Genomic DNA, 25,330 nt, shown 5'->3' with positions numbered 1-25,330 from the left:
AAAGCCTTAAGTAGGAAATTCGGCAGTATAATAGCAAGAGCTTGGTAGCCCAACCCACCGCCCTGTTCCAAAGGGGACGCTCATAACATTCATCCATCCAGAGCGGCGGATACGCCGCTGCAGCTGCTTTTTGGTTGAGTGGCGTAGACCATTCGGGCATCCCGCGTCATCTTATTGGAAGTTGAATTCTCTACTACTTGTAGTTTGTGCGAGTTATGCGAGCCAGCAAAACCAGCGCAGCGCTATGCGATGACGAAACAACTGAACCGGGAAAGCTTGGGCAGCGCAGAGTCGAGCGAAAACGAAACCCTTCGACCACCCGCATCGCTGTGAGGATTATTTCAATTGGTACGTTTTTCTAAAACTGGAATAGAACTGGACAAGTAGCCTTTTATTTCGTCCTATAATACAATACAAGGATGTCTTGTGCAACGAGTGGTTGAGTACTAGTGAAAGAATGTAACTGAGGAGTGCTTTCGTCATCGGGCAAGTACTTGAATGTCCCGGGGGAGTCTCTAATCATGTCCTGCACATACCTCAATTTCTCGATTAATAAGTCTCTGTTCGCGACAATATTAACGCCTTAGAGATTCTCAAGCACTAATCTCACTTTAGCTTGACTTAATGTTTGCCTTTAGTGTAGCTTTAAGAAAAATAATATAAGGAACTCTCGGATTACTATATATTAAAGGTTCACAGTCCCCAAGGAATGTGAACTTCTCGGAAAGTTCACAGTTTCTTAGAAAAGGTGGAAAGAAGCACATTTCCTCTCTCCGAAACTTGGGCCTTTGGGGAAGCACTACCTGCTACGCGCACGCATGAGGGAATTGCCTTCTGTGCAAAGCTTTAAGTAGAACATTTCTCTCTTCATTGAAGTATTGGAAGAGAGAGAGAGAAACAACTTTATTGGAACGATCACATGAACTGTTCCGCGTCGCCAATTTCGTCACACTCAGTACAGAGCGGAGAACCTTGTCCAACCTTAAAGGCCCAAGTTGGGGTTTCCGCAGAGCTAGTTCTTATTCTATGAAACAGCGCATAGGTCCTGCAAGGTGGACTTCTTGAAACATGCCTGGACATAACGTGATGTCGAACACGCTCAGAAGTGCGTTATCTTTGCATAAAGCGTGATTCATCGGTGCTCTTAGTTTCATTTGCTAGTTCATTGCCTGCAAGTCCAACATGTGGCAGTACCCACTGAGAATTCCGACTAAAATGACTATTGCTGAGCTCCTTAACCAACACCAATGATTCTCGGCCGAACTTTCTGGTATATAATGCACGGCATAGTTGTTGGAGCACCTCTAACGATGCGAAACGATGATAGCGTGCTGAGAAAACGTCCTCAGTTTACGGAGCGCTGCAGTAACACGGCTTTTTCCGCATTTTTTATAAGACCAACTGATCCAGAGGGCCATATCACGTAATTCTAATCAAGCGAATCCGATACGCAGTTGCACAGTTGCTTGCCTGTTGGATTACTGACCCGTCAGTGTGCGCTTGTTGATGATCCGGATATGCTACATTTACGTGCTGCAGCATGGAGGCAGGAAGAGGGAACAAGGCACTTCGAGCATAGCCGATGTATACGCTCAGAAACGCTTGATAATTTTCCAATTACCTACAGCACTGCAAGTCACTAAGACGACGCGATGGAAATTGGTGGCGTCAGGCTCGCTTAACCAAATGTGCCAAGACCGTATGCCTGGAACACGTGGCAAAGATTTCCACTCGTACTTTTTCAGGCGGCGAAAGTTCTCTCCGTCATCCGCACGTGCATAGAGCAGTTTAACGTTTTTCAGCGTTGGAGTCGTCTGCGCCACAATTTCAAAAGGCTGACCTAACGACTGTAGTGCTGGCTGCTCTAACATTGTACAGCGAGGCTTGGCGCTTTACTAAGCCACTAACACCATCGCAAGCGTTCTTGCCATGTCTCGTGGCCGAAAAAAGCCACTTTGTTGACACGTGATTCTTCTGTGACAGCTCGTAGAGTTGATACTTATTTTTTTAATGGCTGCTGGCGCCATCAGACACGTATGCAACGTGTGTCACGCTGAAGCTCTTCCTTCATGCACTCAGATTTTTACCAGTGCAAAGCAAGCGTGTGCATCATCATGACATATGTCATCACTGATGACGGCAAAACTTTGGGTAGATTCTCGACTCGTGACGACACACTTAAATAGCGAGACCTGTTTTTTGTGCCAATTCGTGTGCCAAGTTTCTTGTACCTGGTTCGGTACAACAGCTGTCCAATTCTCTGCAAATACAAAGTGGAAGACACAGGACCCGTGCTGTTGATTGCGTTTGGCATTGTGTATTGCTGATCCTCAATTGACCACCCTTTATGTAACCAGAGGTGATCCACCTGACAAGCCATACACCAAGCTCCTGCAGAAAGGCAGTAGTCTGTGTTGTCTCTTTTACGAGGTCGCCATTTTCCCATACTGCATAATTTACCTCTGTCTCTTCAGTGATTCCCAAAGTTGTAGCAGTGAAAGCATCCTATTTTGCACGATAATCACAATCGCCCAGGAAACAATCAGTCGTGTGCGAGGTGCAAAGAGAGTTATTTGAGCTGGTGAATTGTGTAGGCACCTTCAGTGATCTCTTCTAGCGCGGAAACACACTGCGTGGCATTGGCGCAATACATGCAAAGGTACGCTCCTGGTTGTGGAGCAAGAACTCATTTTGGCTGCGGGGGAATAAAACTTTGAGAGCCCAATAGATGTATCCGGATCGGCTTCCTTAAAGGGACGATAGGTCTCTCGTACTCAGCGGGTCATGAACCTCTTGACAGCATACTCTTTGTTCCCATCAATCGAAACGGACACTACATCTTTTTTTTGTTAGGACTCTGCCAAGAACATGCATGCTCGTCTTTGGTATAATATTCCATAGCGGTCTCTTGGGTTTAACCGTGTTCTCTCAGGTGCGTCTGGTGCCGACCATATTCCATGCTTCTCGCGCCAGCATCGGGATTTGTATACCGCATAGGGTGACAAATTTGGAATGAGAGCTTGGACTTTTCGGCGCTCCAGTTGGTTTAGCAGTCAACAAGCGCATTCGCTCTGAGCACGAAGAGCGCGTCTCATAGGCTTTCTTAAGGCTGGTGAACCACAGGGTGCATAGGTCGCATTTTGTACCTGAGGGGCTCGAATAGCGATTGCATTCTACGCAGTGAGATTTGGAGCTTACAGTGCCACCGATTTGAATTTGCTTTTGCACCGAGCGAAAGTTCCTTAGTCGCGAATCCGACTTCTGCTGACGCACGTGAGGCAAGAGAGAGAGAGAATGAACAGGAAAGGCAGGGAGGTTAACCAGATATGAGTCTCCGGTTTGCTACCCTACACTGGGGATGGGGAATAGGGGTTAGAAAGATGACAGAGAGGAAAACACTAAAAAAGCAAAAAAAAGAAACACGCACACATGGAGGCCCATACAGAAAAGGCGTTCCAGTTAAAGTCGTTCACACAGGCCGGTAGATCGTAAAAAAGCGCAATAGCGCTTGCACGGCCTTCTTCTGTGACGGTAGATCCTTTCGATGTTGTAGAATTTTTTTTTCGGATAGCGGTTGGTCGTCCAGTTGGTCAAGTTCGTGGCGAAGGCATGCCCTCTGTGTACTGTACTGCGGGCAGGCACATAAAATATGGCCAATCGATTCTTCATGGCCGCAGTGGTAACAGGTTGGGCTGTCGGTCATCCATATGCGGAATGCATAGGCTTTAGTAAAGGCAACGCCCAGCCAAAGTCGATATAAAAGCGCGGCGTCTCTACGGCGAAGCTGTGATGGCGCTCGAAGACTTAGTGTCTGATCAAGTGAACAGTCGCGTATTTCTTAAATGTGGCTCATTCCATTGCGACGCGATGCACTTGGGAGCAAGTAGGCGGAGCTTCCGTGCTGCGTCAGTTCTAGAAAGAGGAATTGGGACGTGGCGCTCCTCAGTATTGGTTGAGCGGGCAGCGTGATCCGCCCATTCATTGCCGATTATCCCGCAGTGACTTGGAAGCCACTGAAATGTTGTTTCATGGCCTGCATCACTTATATGTTGTAACGTCTCTGTAATATGGAATATTAGTAGTTCGTGCGGTCCGCGTCGTAAAGGTGACAGTAGAGACTGCAGTGCCGCCTTCGAATCGCAGAATATTGTCCACTTGTGTGGTGGTTCATCACCAATGTGATGAAGGGCAGTAAAGAGCGCTGCGAGCTCTGCTGCCGTCGATGTTGTCGCGTGGGTCGTCTTAAATTTGATTGTTGTAGCTTTCGCTGGTATGACGACTGCCGCCGCGGAGCTGCTTGGAAGGACAGATCCATCAGTGTAAATAAGCGTAGAATCACAGTAGTTCTCGTACAAGTGTAGTAGCGTGAGCTGTCTAAGGGCTGGCGATGAGATATCAGCTTTTTTCGAGATATCAGGTATTGTGAGATTGATTTTTCGCTGAGCGAGGCACCATGGAGGAATCGAAGGTCTCGCAGCCGGAGTGAAACGAGCTGGCAATGACTCATCATATGCGGTTATCGTCTGGCTGAAAGATGTGTGTGGTCTGTCCGCTGTTAGGGATGCCAAGTGGTGACGAGGAGTCCTGGTCAGATGCTTTATATGGGTCCTGAATACTTCAATTTCAATGTGGGTCCTGATAAGGTGGTCTCCAGCAATTGCTATCGCAGCCGCTGTTGAAGCACTCTGAGGCAGGCCTGGACAGATCCGGAGCACTTGACCCTGAAGATTTTGTATTGTGCGTAGATTTGTTTTGCCTGTGTTGTTTACTGCTGGCAAGCTGTATCGCAGAAATCCTAGAAAAAGCACCCTGTACAGTTGCAACATGGCACTTGGCGACATTCCCCAGGTCTTGCCAGCGAAAAACTTGAGCAGGTGACAGATGCCTGTCAATCGTTTTTTCACGTATGATACGTGCGGGCTCCATGACAAGTCCCTGTCGAACATGACACCTAGGATCCTGTACGATCGGACCCGTCGTATTATTTGGCCATTTCTTATTACACTGTAGTTGGCCATGGGTTTGCGCGTAAATGGCACTAGTGCGCATTTCTCGGAGGAAATTTCCAGGCCTTGATTACGGAGGTAGATGACAGTTTGTGTGGCGGTTCTCTGAATTCTCGCGCGCAACTGTAGGCGTGTTACTGCAGACGTCCATATGCAGATGTGATCCGCGTACATTGATAGCCTGACTGTAGCTGGCACGTGCTCAAGGAGAGCAATTAGTGTTAGATTAAATAACACAGGGCTAAGTACACCGCCCTGGGGGACGCCGCGGTAGCTATAAAGTAGACAATATGGCCTTCTTCGGTGCTTACAAAAAAGGATCGCATGGATAAATAGCTCCGTATCCATTTAAACATCCGCCCACCCACTCCTACCTCTGCGAGAGCAGAGAGGATGGCTTCATGCGTAACGTTGTCATACGCCCCTTTGACGTCGAGGAATAAAGAAGCGCAGAGACGCTTACGGCATTTCTCATGTTGAATGTAGGTGACCAGGTCGACGACTTATCGATCGGTGATCGACCGCGTCGGAAGCCCGCCATGGCATCTGGGTAGGTGTTGTGGTACTCCAAGTACCACTCCAGGCGCCCTAGGACCATCCTCTCCATTACTTTGCCCACACAGCTCGCCAAAGCGATCGGGCGATATGGTGATAGTTCCAACGGCGACTTGCCAGGCTTCAGCAGTGGAACAAGGCGACTTGTCTTCCAGGTTGTTGGTAGTGTGCCATCTCTCCAAGATTCATTGTACACCTCAAGGAGAACTCCTCCCGCTCGCTCCCCCAGGTGACACAGAGCTCGGTAAGAAATTCCGTCAGGCCCTGGCGCTGATGCGCGGCTACACAAAGCTAATGCTGCCATAAGTTCGTGGATTGATAATGGTAGATCCATCCGGTGATCACGTGGTGGCGGACAGTTACTCGAAGGCGATGGAATGTTGGTAGCTGTGAGTTGGCCGGATAATCTGGCGCAGAAATCCTCTGCCACGTCAATCTCCGATCTCTTTTGAGAAAGGGCAAGCGCCTTGAATGGGAACTGCTGTACCGGGAGTGTCCGGAGACCGCGCACCGTTCTCCAGAGTTGCGATAAAGGCTTGCGTGGATCTAGCGACTCACAGAAGGCAGTCCAACGTTGCGATTCGAGCTTGTCTAACCGGCGCTGTATCTTCATTTGCGTGTGCCTGGCGGTCCGTAAATCGTCCAATGTCTTCGTACGTCGGTATCTTCGTTCAGCACGTCATCGGATTGCTCGAAGTCGTTCTAGTTCCACATCAAATTCATTCGCTTTCGAAGAGCATGTGAGAGTACGCATAGTGTCTTGCACCGCGCTCTTGATTGCCTCTTCCAAGTCGAAAGATGGATTGGCGTGGCAGTGTTCCTCCATAATAGACTGAAATTTAGGCCAGTCCACTCTTTGGATCGTATGCCGTATTTTGGAAGGGGACAATCCTCTGATCTTGATGTACGTGGGAATATGGTCGCTTCCGTGCGTCCCTATGTCCGCCAACCACCCTGCACGTCTGACAAGGCTTCGTGAGACGAAAGCCAAGTCAAGACAGCTGCTGTACGTGGAGCCACGTAAGAAGGTAGGACTTCCATCATTCAGCAGCCAAAGTTCATTGCTGGAGGCGAAAGATGCCAGAGCGCTGCCTCTTGCGTTGATCATCGGACTTCCCCAGAGTGTATGATGGGCGTTTAAATCTTCAGTGATGACCCAGGGATTGGAGGTTGAGGAAAGGATGTCTTGTAGTCTTTTGTAATCAAATTGACTTGACGGAGATAGGTAGGCGCCCACAAAAGTAAAGGCCAAATTCCTTTTCCTTACGTTTAGGCATATATATTGATTATTGTCATTAGGTGGTACAGGCTCATGAGTGTAGGTGAGGTCACGGCGAATACACACCAAAACCTTACTGTTTTCATAAACAGTTGACGACATAAATAATTCATATCCACAAAGCCTGATCGTGTTCGATAAGTTCGGCTCGCAAATGACGATAATGGGGAAGATATTGGCGTACACGAAGGGACGGAAATCCGAAAGGCGCGCTCTGAGTCCGCGCACATTCCACTGGAAAATAGCTGCTTGTCGGACCTCTTCCTTAAAGGATCGTGGCTGTGGAGCCATGACCTACTCAAGAGTTGCAAGCACCGGACTCAGAGCGTCCAGTACTTGAAGCGCACTTCTGGCAGACGGTGTGTGAATGTTGCTTAGAAAGACGCGAATGGCATTCATTAAAGGCCTAATAAGTGCTATCACTTGCTCAACTGTTTTCCGCGACTCCTCGGATACAGCACCTTGCTGTACTGGGGGCGGCTTCTTCTGCGGCTCCTCTGACGGTCGTGTACACGGAAGTGGCGGCCATTCCTTCGTGGAGAGAGACCTGGCAGTTTTCTCCCTTCCAACATCGGTGTTCGGAGTGCTGGAAACTTCCGCTGATGATGATGCTTGACGAGTTGACTTTTCCTGAAAGCTTGATGTTTTCCGTCGTGAAGACCTTCGACGGTGACGTCGTCTTCACCGTACTTTCACAGCGGCCTCTTTGTGGGTACAGTTGTCTGTCACCATTTGTTTAAGAATGGTGATCTCTTTCTTCATCTGGCGACAGTCTTTGGAAGAGGCGCAGTGATCATCCTGACAGTTAGGACACTTCAACGTGGTTGCGCTGCAGTTGTCTTCTGAGTAGGGTTCGGCACATCGAGGGCACACGGCCGAATTTCTGCGGACACCCTTCACATGGCCAATCTTCTGGCAATTGAAGCATTGCATTGGTTTTGGAATAAATGGTCGAACCTGGTGGCGAAAGTGGCCGACCTTCACGTAGGGTGGCAGGCAGTGAACGTTACCCTCACACAACGTGTGTTGCCGAGGCGACAAACATGCACAATGACGTTGTGTTCACTTGCTGGTTTTATGAGAACTGGGAGGTCGGCATTAGGAATTTCATTGTCAACGTCATAGATGACTCCTGTTATTGTGGCACCATTCGTTGGCATGATGGATCGGGCCTTGATGTTTCCCATCTGCGTTACATGTTCTAGTATGGTCAGCGCGCTTGGGTTCATCACATCGATTGCCGGGATGTTTCGCCTAGTGTTTATCCTGACATCCTTGATCTTGTTTGGCACAGTGTTTTCGAGATACACGGAGAGTGCTTGCCGGTTGAGGACGCGCAGGTTGTCAGTAGCATTCTGTGGCACAAACAGGATGGAGTGAGGCCATCGTTGAGGCGCTGTTTTCACAGTGTTCGAGCTGGACGCCGAAGATGAGTTGATAATTCTTCGTTTGGCCTTGCGGTACTGGACAAGTCGAAAGCTGTCTTCCGAGGACTCGTCACCTGATGCGGAGTACAGCTCTGTGTCCTCGCTACCACTCGACGTATTTCCTCGCTTTCTCGAACCGATGTCCGCGGGTGAAAGGGAACCGGGAGGATCCTCGGGGTGTTGCGCATCCATCACCGCGATGGAGGGGGCGGTAGACCCCACAGGTGCAGTGAGAAGTCCAGAAAAGTACAGAGACGGGCGAGATGTGTTCCGCAGGAGAAGCACTTTTCCACGTGATGCAAAGTTTCGAGTAGGTCTAGGCACTGCTTTCTACCTGCAAGGTCGTCCTCTCCCGGTACGATATCATCAGTTGTTTCAGCAGGGGAGGCACCTAAAAAATTGAGAATTTCTTTTATTCGCCGGAAGCAACTTTGGCATATCTGGTCGTCATCCTGTGCATGGTGGGCAGCTTTGCGGCAAGAGCTCCTGCAATGCAGATACACCGATGTCGCCAACCTTGCTGAAATTTCTTTGAAACTGCAGTTCCTTTTTGTGCACCTTCAAGTAATCTGCACAAAAAACCATATCACCCCTTTAACGGTGGGCCATCTCAGCTCTACTCGCAGCTCAAATCACTGCGAACACTGTTAGCGCTGGTCTATGATGAAGTACGACTGCGGGATGTGCGCAGAACGCTCAGCAGAAAGCTGGCCTGTCGCCTGTTTCTAGGTCGTTCACACCTGATACTAGCAGACGTAAAACTGGCAGCTCCTACCTGAACGAAGTGGACGCAAAAACTAAGGTGAACTGGATTGACTCTGTAGTTAATCCACATCAGGTTCACAATGAGCTTCGCCGTGAGGTTCTTTTTTTTAATATGTAGGATAACTGTACCATTTCGTATAGGTGGTATCTAAAGGATGGTACCTATGACGCATTACGGGTTTCCCAATTGCTTCCGGCGGATGCAATCAGCAAGAGCATGACGTTCGAGATGAGTTGCGTTACCCAAAGAGTGCCATCGCTGGGGCAATAACTGGGACAACACCAGTACCTGAAACACCATAAACTAAGTCATCGCTTCTGAAACGGGGAGAACGGCGTGCAATCTCGCAGTCGTCGAGCAGAGGGCAGCTTTTGAGCAGACGACAGACGACAGCGCATCTCAAACAACCAGAGTGCACGTATCTTCTTATGGTTAAGGCGGCAGCCGCGCTGTCAGAATATTTCCACGTGTTTTACTTCACTTGCTTCGTCTACCGCCGCCTCCCGTGTACCCCCACTCCCCTTTCTGCTACACTCTACCAACTCGATCAAAAGAGACGATTTTTACAGAAGCCGCAGCTGAAAGCGCGAACTAAATATGGGCGCGAATGATCGCTGATGAGAGGAATCACTCCACGAATTTAAGTCAGAAAGTTAGACATCTTAGAACGACATGCATGAAATAATAATTTTAGTTTGCCAGAGCTGCCTTTATGTCGCAATAATGGTCAGGTTTAGGCAAGTCGGAGGCTTAGGCACGTTCTTTTTACCCCGATGTCCTTTTTTCTCAGCACCTTGATGCATTCTACCACTTGTATTGTCACTACAAAGAAAATAATGCAACATGTTTTTAATATTCTTTTTCAAGTGTCTACAAGCAGCTGCTCACAATATTGTGAGAAAAAAATTACGGTTTTTAATATTTAGTGTTAAATAGCGTTCATTTTTGACAAAACGTCACATTTGAGGCGATTTGTAAAAATGGTAATTTGTGATACAGCCAGAATATTCGGCACAATTGTTGAATAGGTTAACGTGAAGCAGTCCACGAAATTTAGTAAGGCTGCATGGAGTGGTTTAGTTTTAAAAAAATCGTAAATATAGCAACTCTTCAAGATTGTAGCAAATTAAGTAGTTTTTTCAAAGCACTTCCGTTTTCCCCGGAAGCCACAAACAGGGCTTGCCGACCCCTCTTTACGGCTACGTTTTACACACAAAAATGTATTCTTTGTAGCTGTAATATATTGTATTTCACATTGTCGTGAATTTGCGAGAATACCTTGTGCATGAAATAGGCGGCTCCACACTCAAGAAACTGGCTATTTTTTCATCCTAAAATATTCATTTGGCAAAGAAGCCACGTTCACTTTCGTGCTACCGAGTGATATGCGCGTAAAATACAGAATATTCAATGAAATCTAAAATATGAATTTTTTGACCCGTGTTGATCTCTCGTGGAGTCATCCACATACAGGATACGTCGCGTGCCGACGATTTCATCGCCCTTGAAATTTACAGGGAAGCTCACGGCGACGGCAAAAATACGCCTGGAGTGTCCATATAAATGTTATCGCAATAATACAAGGACCACTGCTGTATTGAAGGGTACGAAGCCACTTACCGGCCTGAATAAGCGTGAAGATACACGGTTCGCGCTGTATGCCGATGCCATTCTTGCCCCAGCAGAGCAGCGCTCCATAGTCCTCGTCCGTCTGCGGCACCACAGTGGCCCAGCTGCGCGTTCCCTCGCTCATCACGTTGGTGGAGCCCAGCATTTGCTGCGACGCATTGAAGCGCCACCGAAACGCGATGTCCTGCGCTGGGTCGGCCTCCAGCTCGCAGCTGACGCGCACCGCCTCCTTCCGGGCCGCGCCGTACACCGTCTTCTGGCCAGGCTTGCACGTCGGCGCAACTGCATGGTTGATGCGCTCGTCAGTGGATGCACTGAAGTGTGGACAGCTATTGTGTCGCTGGCGCAGCCACACACACACACACACACACACACACACACGCACACACACACACACACACGCACACACACACACACACACACACACACACACACACACACACACACACACACACACACGCACGCACGCACACACGCACGCACGCACGCACGCACGCACACACACACACAAACACACACACAAACACACACACACACACACGCACACACGCACGCACACACTCACACACACAAACGCGCGCGCGATCAAAATCTGTTGGAATCTAGCCTGAATATATAAACATACGAAAGGAAGGAAAGAAAACAGGGGGAGGGGAGGAAATTCTCTCATTATTGCCCGATGACAACATGAAGTGAAATAAGGACATGCTGCGCGATCTGCGCTAATACCCGACCGAAGAAAACGGAGCAGTAAAACGAAACCTGATGCGGTTTTGGGGAGTGGAGGCTAGTAAAAGAAGACGAAAAAAAATAACATTATGGGGAATTTAACGTCTTAGAGCAACAAACGGGCTATGAGCTACATCGTAGTAGAGAGCTCCAGAGTTGGGCTTCTTTTAGGTGCACCTAAATCACGAAGGTTCTAGCGTTCTGTCCAATCGAAATGCGACCACCGCGGCCAGTAAACGGAACCCGCCCCCAACTTCGTGCTTAGCTGCAAATGTCACACGAAAGTATACCTCCGCGGCATGTAACACAAGCCAATAAAGCACCACTAGCAAAAGCTCAACAGTAAGTAACGTAAATATGGGATAAGTCTAACGAAATCATCTTCGCAATGACACACGCAAAATAAGAACCCTCCCCATTCCAGACTTGCACCTATAGAGCACAAGCCACAAAAACAATTGCCAAGCAAAGTTCAAATACGCTCTCAACTTCAAATAACAACAACAAGAACAACAAAAACAACAACGACGACGATGACGACTACGACGACGACAACAACAACAAATCATGCAGATCCAACAACGCATATGCTGGATCTATGTGAAGAGAAGCTTTAGTGAAGTGGTTAATTGCAGAATATACAACTCAGTGCGATGCATACAGTTGTCTTTATTTTTATCTGATCATACATCCAATCTCATTAGGCTATTGTTCGTCCTGCTCGTTGTTTATGTGTTCTGCCTTCTCGTTAGGGTTCATTCTATAAGCAACATACTGAGGGACCATCGATTGTAGCGCATGCCGGCCACTGTAGTGTCGCCTGATTCACGCCGCGACTGTTACACGCAGAAATATATTGTTAAGCACACATATACGTTTCTTTTACTGTGCTGTCCCGCCAAGATTCGACGCGCTCCCATCAGCCGTCTCGTTTTCCACACGCCTGCGCTTCGCCGCATCGACGCTTCTGAACGCCCATGAGCGTTCGGCCTTTTCGGCCGAGCGGTGTCCTCGCGCCCGCTCCGGCAATCAGACAACATCTGCCGGTTTCACGACATAGCAGTGCAACCCACGGTGTAGCCAAACGCGCCACCCTGTGCTCAGCAGTCTCGCATGGCGGCGTCGTTCGGCGACCACCGCACCGCGTCATTTAGGATGAGGTAATGCGGTGACAGTTTGCTTTACAGGGCGTCGTCGACGCCACATTGTACACACTGGCCACCATGTCTCGCCATCAACCTGATCTTATCTATCAGGCTTATCCATGATGATGTTTATCTCTGACCATGGCACTTTTACAGCAAAACAGCATACATCTACCGTCCAAGGAAACTTTCCTGTCGTAAGCAAAAAATTACCCATACGTGGGCCGATCCCGGAAATAGTGCAATACCGGCCCGACCCGCGGAGGAGGTCAAGCAGGCGTTCAACAATCCCCATACGTCGGCCGATCCCGAAGCCAGAGAGATGCCGGGCAGACCCGCGCGGAGTTTAAGCAGGCGTTGAGCACTCCCCATACGTGGGGCGATACCGAAGATAGTGCCATGCCGTGCCCACCCACGCGGAGTTGAAGCAGGCGTTAAGCACTCCCCATACGTGGAGCGATCCCGAAGATAGTGCGATGCCGGGCTGACCCGCGCGGAGTTGAAGCAGGCGTTAAGCACTCCCCCCATGCGTGGGGCGATCCCCCGAGTGTCAAGAATCGGGTTTGCATTCCCTGCGTTCTGTTAACGCTAAGAACATTTTAATAAATGAACAGCACGGCTTCTAAGGCTGTCACGGTGTTCAATAGCTGTTCAAATAGCTGTTCAATGAACAGCTATTTGAGACTGTCAACAGTGTTCATCACTGCAATGTCCTCCAAAACGACATCTTTTTCACTCTCAAACTGGTGCAGAAATAACGTATTTTTGAATGCTTCCAAACCTATGGTATTAGGTTATAAGCGGAAAACACACCATGTGCAATTTTGATACACCCTTCGGGATGCTCCACTGTCGAGGATCAATGAAATGAAAGATCATGGTGTGTACTTCGACATACCGGTAAGCTTCTCTTCACATGTTAAATATGCACAACGTGCCCTTCACGCTCCAGGAATTGTATGTCATATATTGCATGATTTCCATTCACCTTTTCTGTTTCTGAAAATATATTCTGCTGTGTACCTTCCACTAGTAGAGTATGCCTCTGTGGATGGAGGTGCAACGTGAAAATTTAATGCTGATCTCAGTGAACGCGTCCATAATGAATTGATATTTATCTTCAAGCACCACTTTTGCCATTCTGGCGACCATATATCCAGTCCTCTCGAGTATACCCTAGATTCTCGTAAACTTCAAAACGACATTAATAACGTTTTGTTATGGTGTAACAAGTGGTCTATGAAGCTTAACTTAAGCAAATGTGAATGCATGCGCGTATCACAGCGTGCCAATACTACTAATCTACATACATATTTCCTCAATAATAGCCCTCTCTCAATTGTCTCATCGTACAAATACCTTGAACTGAACATCACCAGCAACCTTTCCTGGCACATGCATGTCGACATTATATGTAGCAATGCCACTCGCATGTTGGGCTATTTGCGCCGAAACTTCTCATCTGCACCATCGTCACTGAAACTAACTCTCTACAAAACATTAGTTCGCTCCAAACTAGAATACGCATGCGCCGTTTGGGACCCAGCAAACATTACACTCATAAACAGCACAGAAGCCATTCAAGATCGTGCAGAGCATTTCATCTTATGAAACTACTCTCGATATGCTAGCGTTACCTCAATGAAAACAGCACTTAACTTGCCAGAACTTCTTTCCGTCGCGGATGCTTCCGGCTTTCGCTCTTCCATAAAATCTACCACCACAACCCTTTGTTGAAAGAACAGCTTATCACCCACCGTCATACATATCATCTCGCTCTGACCAGAGTTTCAAAGTTGGTGTGCCGTCTTCACGTACTAAACTTTGTAGCAATGCTTTAATCCCGAGCACAAGCAAATATGGGAACCACCTTCCCGCTACCATTGCAGCCATCCTGGATACCGACCCCTTCAAAACCAGCATTCATGAAACGTAACGTTGAATATGTCTTTGTTATGTTGAATTTCTTTGTTATGTTCACCTACTCCTTTCTGTAATGCCTTCGGGCCTTGAAAGTATCTTAAATAAATAAATAAATAAATAAATAAATAAATAAATAAATAAATAAATAAATACCCCAACTCACGCCTCTAAACTCAAGACTTAGTTATACATACCTTTCGTTCCTGTAGAAGGTTATCCGTGGCAATATACGTTCCCCCATAGCTTCTGCATCATATGCAATTTTCATGCCACAAGAGTATACCAGGCAGCATTCCGCATTCTCTGTCTGGTCTTGTTGTATTGTAGACAGTCCTACATATGGTTCGACTCCAAAGAACATGTAATAAGAAGTGTGCCTATATTGGCATATTTCAGAGTTCACTTCCTGCGTTTTATATATATTGTCAAGAAGAGTTGCGAAGAAATGGTTTTATTTACAGGAGATGAACGATGATCGTAGCGTGATCGCAGCGCAGCCTCTCAAACTCCTCGTTCTCTTCGTCTACTCTTTCTTTTCTTCTTGTGCGTGCCTTTCGTATATGTTACATTTCCCCGCAAGCAGACGAAGCCCGTGAGGCGAGTCAGGATGGACAAGCAGGGTAAAAAGGCTTCAGGCGAGCAATACGAGTCAGCTGATTTCTGCTTGATCGCCGACCATTGCACAGTAGGCGAGCTATGACGTACGTGAGTTCGCTCAGGCGCTCCACAACTACAAATGGGCCTGGATACTGTGACAGGAACTTTTGGCACAATCCAAACTTGCGTTGCGGTGTCCGAAGAAGGACTAAGTCACCTTTTTCCAGCGATACTTGTACGTGACGGTCATCGTATCGCTCTTTCGAACGACTCTGCGAGGCCAGACTACGAAGACGAGCTATTCGACGCGCTTCTTCGGCGAGACACAGTCTTCGATAGAGAATCATCACTGTGCAGAACGAAGGGTAAGAAAGTGTCCAGAGGGCTTCGCGGTAACCTTGCATACATGATATAAAATGGGCTATAGTTCATGGTTTCGTGCTTCGCCGTGTTGTATGCGTAAGTGATGAAGGGCAGCACGTCGTCCCAGTTCTTATGATTGGAGGAGACGTACATGGCAAGCATGTTGGCTAGCGTTCTGTTTGTCCTTTCAACGATGCCATTGGTCTGTGGATGATACGGTGTGGAATGACGGAACTGTGAAGTGCACAAACGAAGTAACTCTACAATGGCATAAGCCGTGAACTGGCGACCACAGTCGCTGATGATGACATGTGGTGGGCCATGACGAAGGACCACGGAACGCAGCAGGAAGGCTGCCACGCAAGCAGCGGTGGGAGACGGTATGGCTGCAGTTTCTGCATACCGTGTAAGATGGTCTACGCAGACAATTATCCAACGGTTCTTGTTGTTAGTTAACGGGAATGGACCCAAAAGGTCAATGCCTACTTGCTCGAACGGCGTACTGGGCGGTGTCAATGGCCGAAGGGGACCCGGGCCTGCGGTGGTCGGTCGCTTGTGAAGTTGGCACGTTTCACAACTAGCGACATAGCGCTTGGTTGTTTCGCGCATCTTGGGCCAGCAAAAGCGCTCCTACATGCGGTGCAGCTTTCGTACGAAGCCGAAATGGCCGGATGTCACATCGTGATGTATGGCGCGTAGAACGTCGGAGCGGAGACTCCCGGGGACAACAAGCAGAACACGTGCTCCATGTCCGGAGTAATTAGTTTTGTAGAGCAATTTATCACGGACAATAAAGCGACCGCTGCCTTTAGATGTACGGGCGGCGACAAAAAGCGGATCGAGGGTAACATCATATCGTTGTTCTCGCTGAAAGTCTGCCGCGTCAGGGAACGTAGAAGTAACAGCAGCGAGACAGTCGTCAAAATTCTCAGCATCGCAGTCGGTAGTCACAAGAGGAATCCGAGAGAGGCAGTCTGCGTCAGCGTGACGACGGCCACTCTTGTACGATACCACAAAGTGGTATTCCTGGAGGCGCAGCGCCCAACGTGCGAGGCGACCAGAGGGATCGCGCAAACCGACCAGCCAGCATAAAGAATGATGGTCGGTGATAATCTTGAATCGTCTACCGTAAAGATAACATCGAAACTTTTGTTTGGCGAAAACTGCTGCCAGGAATTCCTGTTCCGTAACCGTATAAATGCGTTCAGATTTGCTCAGACAACGGCTGGCATATGCGACAACATGTTCTGCGCCACTGTGACGTTGTACAAGCACCGCTCCTATCCCGATTCCACTAGCATTAGTGTGAACTTCAGCCGGGCAAGATGGATCGAAGTGACGCAAGAGGGGTGCTGACATTAGTATAAACTTCACTTGAGAGGATGATGTGTCACACTCTGGTGTGCAACTGAAGGATGCATTTTGTCGCAAAACACTTGTTAACGGGTAAACGATGTCGGCGAACCGGGGAACAAAACGACGAAAATACGAACATAGGCCAATGAATGAGCGGAGTTCTAGTGCTGACTGCGGTGGCTCGAAGGAGCTCACTGCTTCAATCTTACGAGTATCGGGTCTGACGCCATCCTTGTCGACTAAGTGTCCCAGGAACAGTGTTTGACGTTCGCCGAACCGACACTTTTTTGAGTTTAGGACCAGTCCAGCTTTCTCAATTCAGTCGAGAATGAGGCTGAGGCGTTCGTTATGTTCTTCAAACGTGCGGCCAACGATTACAACATGATCGAGGTTACACATGCATATCTCCCACTTTAGACCATGCAGTAATGTGTCTATGAATCTTTCAAAGGTGGCAGGAGCATTGCAAAGGCCAAAAGGTATAACATTAAATTCGAATAGGCCATCTGGAGTCACGAAAGCGGTCTTTTCCTTGTCGGCAGGGTCCATAGGTATTTCCCAATACCCCGATCGCAAATCAAGTGTTGAGAAGTAAGAAGCAGCGTGTAAGCAATCAATGGCGTCATCGATTCGCGGTACTGGATAGACATCCTTCTTCGTCACTGCGTTTAAATGCCTGTAATCCACGCAGAATCTCTAGGAGCCATCTTTTTCTCGGGTCAGGATTACTGGGGCTGCCCATGGACTAGATGACTCTTGAACGACACCTTTGTTCATCATCTCCTTGACTTGCTCTGCATTAACTTTGCGCTCGGACGATGACACTCGGTAGGGCTTCTGGCGGATGGGGTGTGCTGAGCCGGTATCTATTCTGTGACGAGCGCGGGACGACGGTAAATGAAGGGTGTTATGAACTTCCAACCGGTGCCACCAGTGTTACGACACCCTACCGGTGCCGCCAGTGTTACGAACTTGCACCGCTGCACCACGATTACGGCTTTGTGGTCCCGTAGCGCTCGTCACCCGTTTCGTGACAGAGCGTTGGTAGCGAAGACTCCGAGCCTGGCGTCGATGAGAATAACAAAAGGGACTTTATACATTATATACAGGTTATCATACAGGACATGAACGGGGTCGGCACTGGGGCCGAGTGCTCACAACAAACGCGACTGTTCTCGCACGACGACGTCCGGCGAAAACGCGTGACACATCTCACCCCAGTCGGGAGCGACACTCTCTCCCGGTGGGTTGGCGGATCCTGTTTTTCAGGCAGCGCGTTGCTGCTTTTATAATCCCCGAGCACCATTGTCACTCAAACGGCCCAATACAAAGTCAGCACACGACGGTCGTCCGAGGGGTCCAACCAGCGACCGCGATGGCCACCCGGTTCAAAGTTCGCGCGCGCGGTGACCTCCAGGCAAAGGGAGGTGCGGCGCCGGGCTGTCTGGCACACGCTGACACGTCCAAACTTGCGGCTCGCCGAGGCTTCTCCCGCACGCTGCCTGACGGCTCAGCATCTTGACTTGTGAAGGGAGAATTAGGGCGCTCGCAGGATAGATTCCGCATCTTGCAGATTCGGAATCCGGGCTTGTGGTAATGGCACAACAGCATCCCCGCCCTCAGATAAGGCGCCGGGAAGACGAGCTGCCTCCACGTGGCTCGGATGCCGGGCGCGCACGTTCGTCAGGCTCGTCCAAGTTCACGTCCAGTGTCGGGACGCCAGGTAACTTCACGTGCCCAGGTCCGACTCGCCAGGACAGGAGCTCTGCTCACCGCGTCGTCGCCAAGGCACCTTGACCAGCTCCGCTCGGGTCGTTCCTAAGACCTTGCTTCTCGCCACTGGTCCCGCTTGGTCGTTCTGCAGCTTGCAAAACCGACCGGCAAAAGGCAACACCCAACACGAACAAGTGCCCTCTGTCTCCCGTCAAACACCAGACAAGGCCATAATTCAAATCAACCTAGCTAAATCGCTATCCCCTTTTTTCTCCCGCTGCAACAAGAGGCAGGTGTACGATCTAGTACACAAGGCTGAAACAACCAGTTTTCAAATTAACAACTCAACAAAATAGAAACAATTATTAATCATCAATAATAATTACAAATGGAATGGTCCCCTTGAAATCACTTGGACCGAAAACATACCACTGAGGAAGCAAATGAGGTCATTCATTTTTCCCGGCGATATTTTCGCGGAATCCGAAGCTGCTTATATTTGCGACCCTGCTTATCTGTGTAGCGGCGGTACAATAAGCCAGATTCTTTGCCAAATGAAACCCTCTTTTTTTTCACTCCCCGTTTGACGCTCTTCCTCAGATCGGCTAATGAACAGTCTTCCTGTTGCTCGCGAATCAGACTTTCTCTTTCAACTGCAGCCTGCTCCTGCCGGCTGGCGGAAACCGGAGCGAGTGTGGAGCCCGCGTCGCCTAATTGCGGCGTCGCGCCTATATCGCGGCTAGCACTGTACGCGTCACTCCCACTCACCTCCAGGACCCGCTCGTCTAGGCCAGCCTCCGAGCTCTGCCTCTCCCGTGACTGCTCGCCACTCAAGTTACCGTGATCGGTCCGGGTACCGCACCGCTGTTCGCTCACCGACGCTAAGTCAAGTTCCCTCGACAGCGGGCGCGCTTTGGATCGCGTGGGGGCCATGTACGCCACGTCGGCAAAGAATGATTTGCCCTGATCCCTCAGCAGCTGCTCCGAGCTATTTGAGAAGAGGTAGGAAAATTGCTCCGGGAGGGCGGCTGACACAGCGGCTTCGGTGTTAAGTTTTCCAAACTCTCCTTCAATGATAACCGTTGCGATCGGTAAACAGACACTCTCCTTCTCGGCCACTTGCCGTATCCTAACGCACTCTCCCGTAAAATCACTCGAGGAGACGAAAGACGGGTGAACAACGTCCATAGTTGCTGCAGAGTCCCGCAGTGCTCGGCACTTCTTGCCGTTTACCTTAATTTCCTGCACATAGGGCTCCAATAGACGTATGTTCTTGTGAGTTTCCTGTATCGTTGCAAAAGCAATTCTCTCTGGGCAGCTTGCAGCGATGTGCCCTTGCTTTTTGCAATTGTAGCAGGTTAACGGTTTCCGTTTTTCAAAAGAACGCGTCATTTCGTTTCGCTGTTTCGGACCATCGTCATCATTCTGAGATGCATTCTGTCCTTCCCTTACAGTTTCTTTGGTAAGGGATTCGTCGTCCCGAAACTCGCGACGCGTGATTTGCTTCCGTTCGTCGGGCTTCCCGGAAAACCAATCTCTCCTATCAGCTTTTTCTACGCGCACTGCCTTGCTGTGCAAGCTGCGGCGTGTGTAATACTCTTCCGCTAACTCTGCTGCCTTGTTTAGCTTAACATCCTTTAGCCTATCTTGCAGCCAGAGCCGGACATCCTCATCAATGCAACGGTAGAACTGCTCCAACGCGATGCATTCGACAATTTTGTCGCGGTCGTCGAAAACCTCCTCGCCCTTCAGCCATTCCACCAGGTCGGCTTTTAGACGAAACGCGAAGTCAACATTCGACTCCTTACCCTTTTTTGCATACCGGAACCTCTGCCGGAAAGCTTCGGGCGACAATTTGTACTTCCGCAGTAGCGCTTCCTTCACATCACTGTAGCTCTCAAACGCCTCTTTCGATAAGCAAGTTATTACGTCTGATGCCTCCCCAGGAAGCAACGCTAACAGATTCTGTGCCCAAAGGGATCGCTCAATGCTATTCCGTTCGCACACGTGCTCAAATTTCACGAGGTATTTGGCCATATCCTCTCCGACGACAAAGGGTGGAAGTTGATCGCGTATTCTTGGAACATTAGAAGTGAGACTAGGCGCCGGCGAGTTATTTCGGATCTCCAACTCTTTCATTTTAAGCTCGTGCTCACGTCGCTCCCTCTCTCTCCTTTCCTCCCTTTCCTCCTCGCGAAGTTCCTTTTCCTCCTCGCGACGTTGCTGTTCTCTCCTTTCCTCCTTTTCCTCCTCGCGACGTTGCTGTTCTCTCCTTTCCTGCTCGCAACGTTCCTTCTCCTCCCTTTCCCGACGTTCATTGATACCCGCCAAGGCCTCTGCGGCTTCCTCAGCCGTTACGTCCCCAGTCCTCATGACCTCAAGGATCGCATTCTTTCTTTTGGTTGAGCCCAACTCAATGCCCAACTCCTCACAAATTTCGAGAAGTTCCTTCACCTTGTACTTCTCCATCGTTCACACTGTCCTCCTGCTGTTTACCCTTTTTGAATATACCTGCCGTACGCTACTATAACACTACTAGTAAGACATATGCAAGTATTTCACACACTGCCCTGTTTACCCCCTCAGCATCCCCTGGTTTTCAAAACACTCTTACTAGGCTTGAAACACACAAGGTTATCACAATGCAACACCAAATCAATCCCTGAGCTACTATAACCTGTGTCAGAGAAAGTCTGGTGTTTGAGGTAAACTTCAGGCACTCACCGCGCCGAGGTAGCTGATGCCGGTCAATCCCGTAGCTGCCATCCAGTGTTATGAACTTCCAACCGGTGCCACCAGTGTTACGACACCCTACCGGTGCCGCCAGTGTTACGAACTTGCACCGCTGCACCACGATTACGGCTTTGCGGTCCCGTAGCGCTCGTCACACGTTTCGTGACAGAGCGTTGGTAGCGAAGACTCCGAGCCTGGCGTCGATGAGAATAACAAAAGGGACTTTATACATTATATACAGGTTATCATACAGGACATGAACGGGGTCGGCACTGGGGCCGAGTGCTCACAACAAACGCGACTGTTCTCGCACGACGACGTCCGGCGAAAACGCGTGACACATCTCACCCCAGTCGGGAGCGACACTCTCTCCCGGTGGGTTGGCGGATCCTGTTTTTCAGGCAGCGCGTTGCTGCTTTTATAATCCCCGAGCACCATTGTCACTCAAACGGCCCAATACAAAGTCAGCACACGACGGTCGTCCGAGGGGTCCAACCAGCGACCGCGATGGCCACCCGGTTCAAAGTTCGCGCGCGCGGTGACCTCCAGGCAAAGGGAGGTGCGGCGCCGGGCTGTCTGGCACACGCTGACACGTCCAAACTTGCGGCTCGCCGAGGCTTCTCCCGCACGCTGCCTGACGGCTCAGCATCTTGACTTGTGAAGGGAGAATTAGGGCGCTCGCAGGATAGATTCCGCATCTTGCAGATTCGGAATCCGGGCTTGTGGTAATGGCACAACAAGGGGTGCATCTCCATGCGTGAAGTCGAATGCAGCCTCATGTCTGGCAAGGACTTGTACCAGTGCTTGCCATTCCGATGTACCGAGAGCCTTGCTGATCATGCCAAGCATTAGCTCTTCAGAATGGCGATTATCGCAAGGAGAGCAAGCTGTAGAGACGTCCGTAGTTACTGCCGCTATTGAGCTACATGCGGCTTCATCAAAGAGAGCGATTTTCATACCGCGAGGAAGTACAACCGGCGTGGCGGAACAGTTCAGCGCCCACAATGTGGCGACTCGTTTCGTCATGCACACGACAGAGCAGGGCACAAGTATATCTTTTTTAGCGCAATTTATGCGGAGAGGCCTAACTACAAGGTCAACACAATCAGAATCAACAGTAGTTGCAAAAACACGAACGGCCGTCAGGCACCACGATGGTGCAATCACTTCATCAAGAACACTGAGTGTGTCAATGTCCCCGTCTTCACCACCCGAGCTTTGTTCGGAATGTGCTGATATAAATAACTTGTTCAATGATATTTCGCCACAAACACAGTCCACGGAAGCGCCGCACTGTTAAAAAAAATCGATACCAAGAATAACGTCGTGCGAACAACGAGAAAGAGCAAGGAATTCCGACACAAACACTTTCCCAGCCAACAAACCACTCACAGCACAAACACCAAGGGGATGAAGCCACTCGCCGCCTACTCCACGAAAGGTAATACCGTCGTTCCAAGAAAACATAACTTTGTGGCCTAGCCGATTTTTGAAAGCGAGGCTCATCACAGACACAGTCGCCCCAGTATCAACTAACACCATGGTCGATATTCCATCAATCGAGACATTCACTTTGTTTTTGAGCATCACAACAGGCAGAAGTATTTTTTGCAAAGACCGTCCGGCGACCACACCTCCATTGGCCGCGGATGCTAGTTTCCCGGCGGCGGTGAAGAAGAACGGCGCCGAGGGGACGGAGAGCGACGGGGACGGTTATTTGGTGGCGTCAAACTCCGCTCAGATGCCGGCGAATCGCTGCGCCTGGTTTCATGTGAGAAGTGGTCCATTGGGGGCAAATCGGTCGTTCGCAAGTCATATGAAGTACGGGTTCTGGGTGGCTAGAACATCGGCGGTGTCCTACGTGATTGACGGCCTTGGCGACAATACCGAGCTATATGGCCAGTGGAACCGCAGTTGCAGCACACGGGATGGTCGCGGTTCACAGCGTCTTCCTCGAAACGAATGGTAGGCGGCCGCTGTCGGCGAGAAAGTTCGTTGTCATGCGGATAACGTGTCTCTGCTGCTTGCTGAAATCCGTTATATCGTTCATAATTCGCGTCGTGGTAGTAGGGCCGGTGCTGTTCTTGTCGTGACCTGACAGAAGTCACAGGGCCTCGGGGGTGAAAACGCGGCTGCTCTCGTTGTGGCCGAGCGCCATAAGTAGAGCCTCTGTCGTAGAGACGTGGCTGCTGTCGGGGCGCGAGTTCATAATCCTCCGTGCCTCTCGCCGCAGGATACGGGGAGAAGGATGCCACGTTTGGCTCGAAATCTGGAGATAGGCGGAAGCTATGAGTGCCTGGATGTGTCACTTGCGCGTGCAGGCTGAGCTCCCAATAATCATCATCATCAGCCTGGCTACGCCCACTGCAGGGCAGAGAACTCTCCCAAACTTCTCCAACTACCCGGTCATGTGCTATTTGTGGTCATGTTGTCCCTGCAAACTTCCTAATCTCATCCGTCCACCTAACTTTCTGCCGCCCCCTGCTACGCTTCCCTTCTCTTGGAATCCAGTCCGTAACCTTTAATGAGCATCGGTTATCTTCCCTCCTCATTACATGCCCTGCCCATGCCCATTTCTTTTTCTTGATTTCAACTGATTTCCTAATTTGACCATTCTTTCCTCAAGCCGCAGTTGCTTATTAGGCATATTCGCAGGACAGAAAATAAGATATTATGAAACAAAAGTCATGAGAACTGAAAAAGGCGAAGAGGTTGAGAACGCGTGAAGCGAGGGTTCGTGCTTGCGACATGTTAGCAGTTCGATTAATCAACCGCATCCGACGGACGTCAGTCTGGCTTCAACATAATTTTTGGTGGCGAAACCCGGGAGAAGACGATGGGTCGACTGCGACGCCGCAGAGGCGCAGTTCGACCGCTGCTAGAAAACCCATCTCGTCCAGGACCGAAGCACTAAAAGCCGAATATCCTTCATCCTCCGACCGGCAAGTATTTTTTGGATGATCTGCAGGACATCCATGGACTCGGCTCTTGCAGCGCTCAGCGTGAAGACTGTCAGCCTCGATCATGAACGACTGTGAAGAGTATCAGGCGGAAGCCACCGTAGTTCTGGACCACCGCGATACGCAACGCCACGAGCCGGGTCCGCTCCGTTTTGAAGTCTGCTGCAAGGCCCTTAGGCAGTGTCACCCAGAGCGTCCTCAGCGATACCACCACTCAAGGCGGCTCCGCTCAAGCAAGATCCCGAGTAACGATACAGCAAGTTGCCCCCTACCGAAACTGCAAGGTACCCGCTTTCTCTCGCCAACTTCGTGAGTAGCAGGGCTTCTGTGAGCATTTGAAGGCCACGATCCATAACAACCGCCGGCTGTCCCACATAGAGAAGCTTCGTATTTAAGGAAAGCTTTGGCTCGGCTACTCCTATCTAAATACGTGCTAAAGGAGAACTCGTTTTTCTCGGCAACCACAGCACCAAATTTGACGAGGTTTGTTGCATTTAAAAGAAAAACGTAATATCTACTGACTGCTGGTTTGAAATTATTGATTTAGGTCGCCAAGGTTTTATTAAAGATTGGCGAAAATCGCAAATTTTCAGAAAACGACACTATCACGTTTACAACTCTGTAACTCATCAAGGAAAATGATAGCACAATTCTTTGAACTGCATCTCATAGTACATCTAAAGCGGACAAAATTGATATGTTACGCTAAAGTCTGAAAAAAATTCAGCAATATGGAACTACAGCTTTTGCAGAACCCTTGTACACAACATAACGACTTCACTTAACATTTAAAATGACACATAGAATTTGTCCGCTTTGAAAAATCTAAAGGATGCCGTTTACAGAACCGCGTTATCTGTTCCTGATGCAGAGCTATGTATTTGTAAACTTCGTTCTTCTATGTTTGCGAACTTTCGAATTTTTGAAAATTCTTGTAACGAAGTTCAGACCCCAAATCGAAATTCCGCTTCTAACTGTCGCTAGAATTTACCTTTCTCTCTCAAATGCAATAAAATGCATTAATATCGTGCCAGGGGTTATGTGAGAAAAGCGTGTCTGCGTTTTACATGCATTTGAATAAGCCGCATCGGAGTTGGGCCCGAGCTAAAGCTTCCTTTTAAGCTCATACTTAACCGGAACAGCAAAGCG

The 25,330-nt window shown here is 49.3% G+C and overlaps 1 protein-coding gene and 1 long non-coding RNA gene across 3 annotated transcripts in view; one reads left to right on the top strand and one right to left on the bottom strand.

The window, feature by feature from the left end:
* LOC135896262 (protein turtle-like) overlaps window positions 1-25,330 on the bottom strand; it is a 594,776-nt gene that overhangs the window by 161,529 nt on the left and 407,917 nt on the right. For both annotated transcript variants that reach the window (XM_070537869.1, XM_065424615.2), the window contains one exon: window positions 10,654-10,944. In XM_070537869.1, the coding sequence (XP_070393970.1) occupies window positions 10,654-10,944 (291 nt within the window). The remainder of the gene's footprint in view (window positions 1-10,653; window positions 10,945-25,330) is intronic.
* LOC139059432 (uncharacterized) overlaps window positions 1-25,330 on the top strand; it is a 350,104-nt gene that overhangs the window by 188,837 nt on the left and 135,937 nt on the right. The gene's annotated exons all lie outside the window — the stretch shown is intronic.

This window comes from Dermacentor albipictus, chromosome 4 (genome assembly GCF_038994185.2).
Source record: "Dermacentor albipictus isolate Rhodes 1998 colony chromosome 4, USDA_Dalb.pri_finalv2, whole genome shotgun sequence".
In the NCBI taxonomy this organism is placed as follows: Eukaryota; Metazoa; Arthropoda; class Arachnida; order Ixodida; family Ixodidae; genus Dermacentor; species Dermacentor albipictus.
This window is presented reverse-complemented; position numbering and strand designations above follow the sequence as displayed.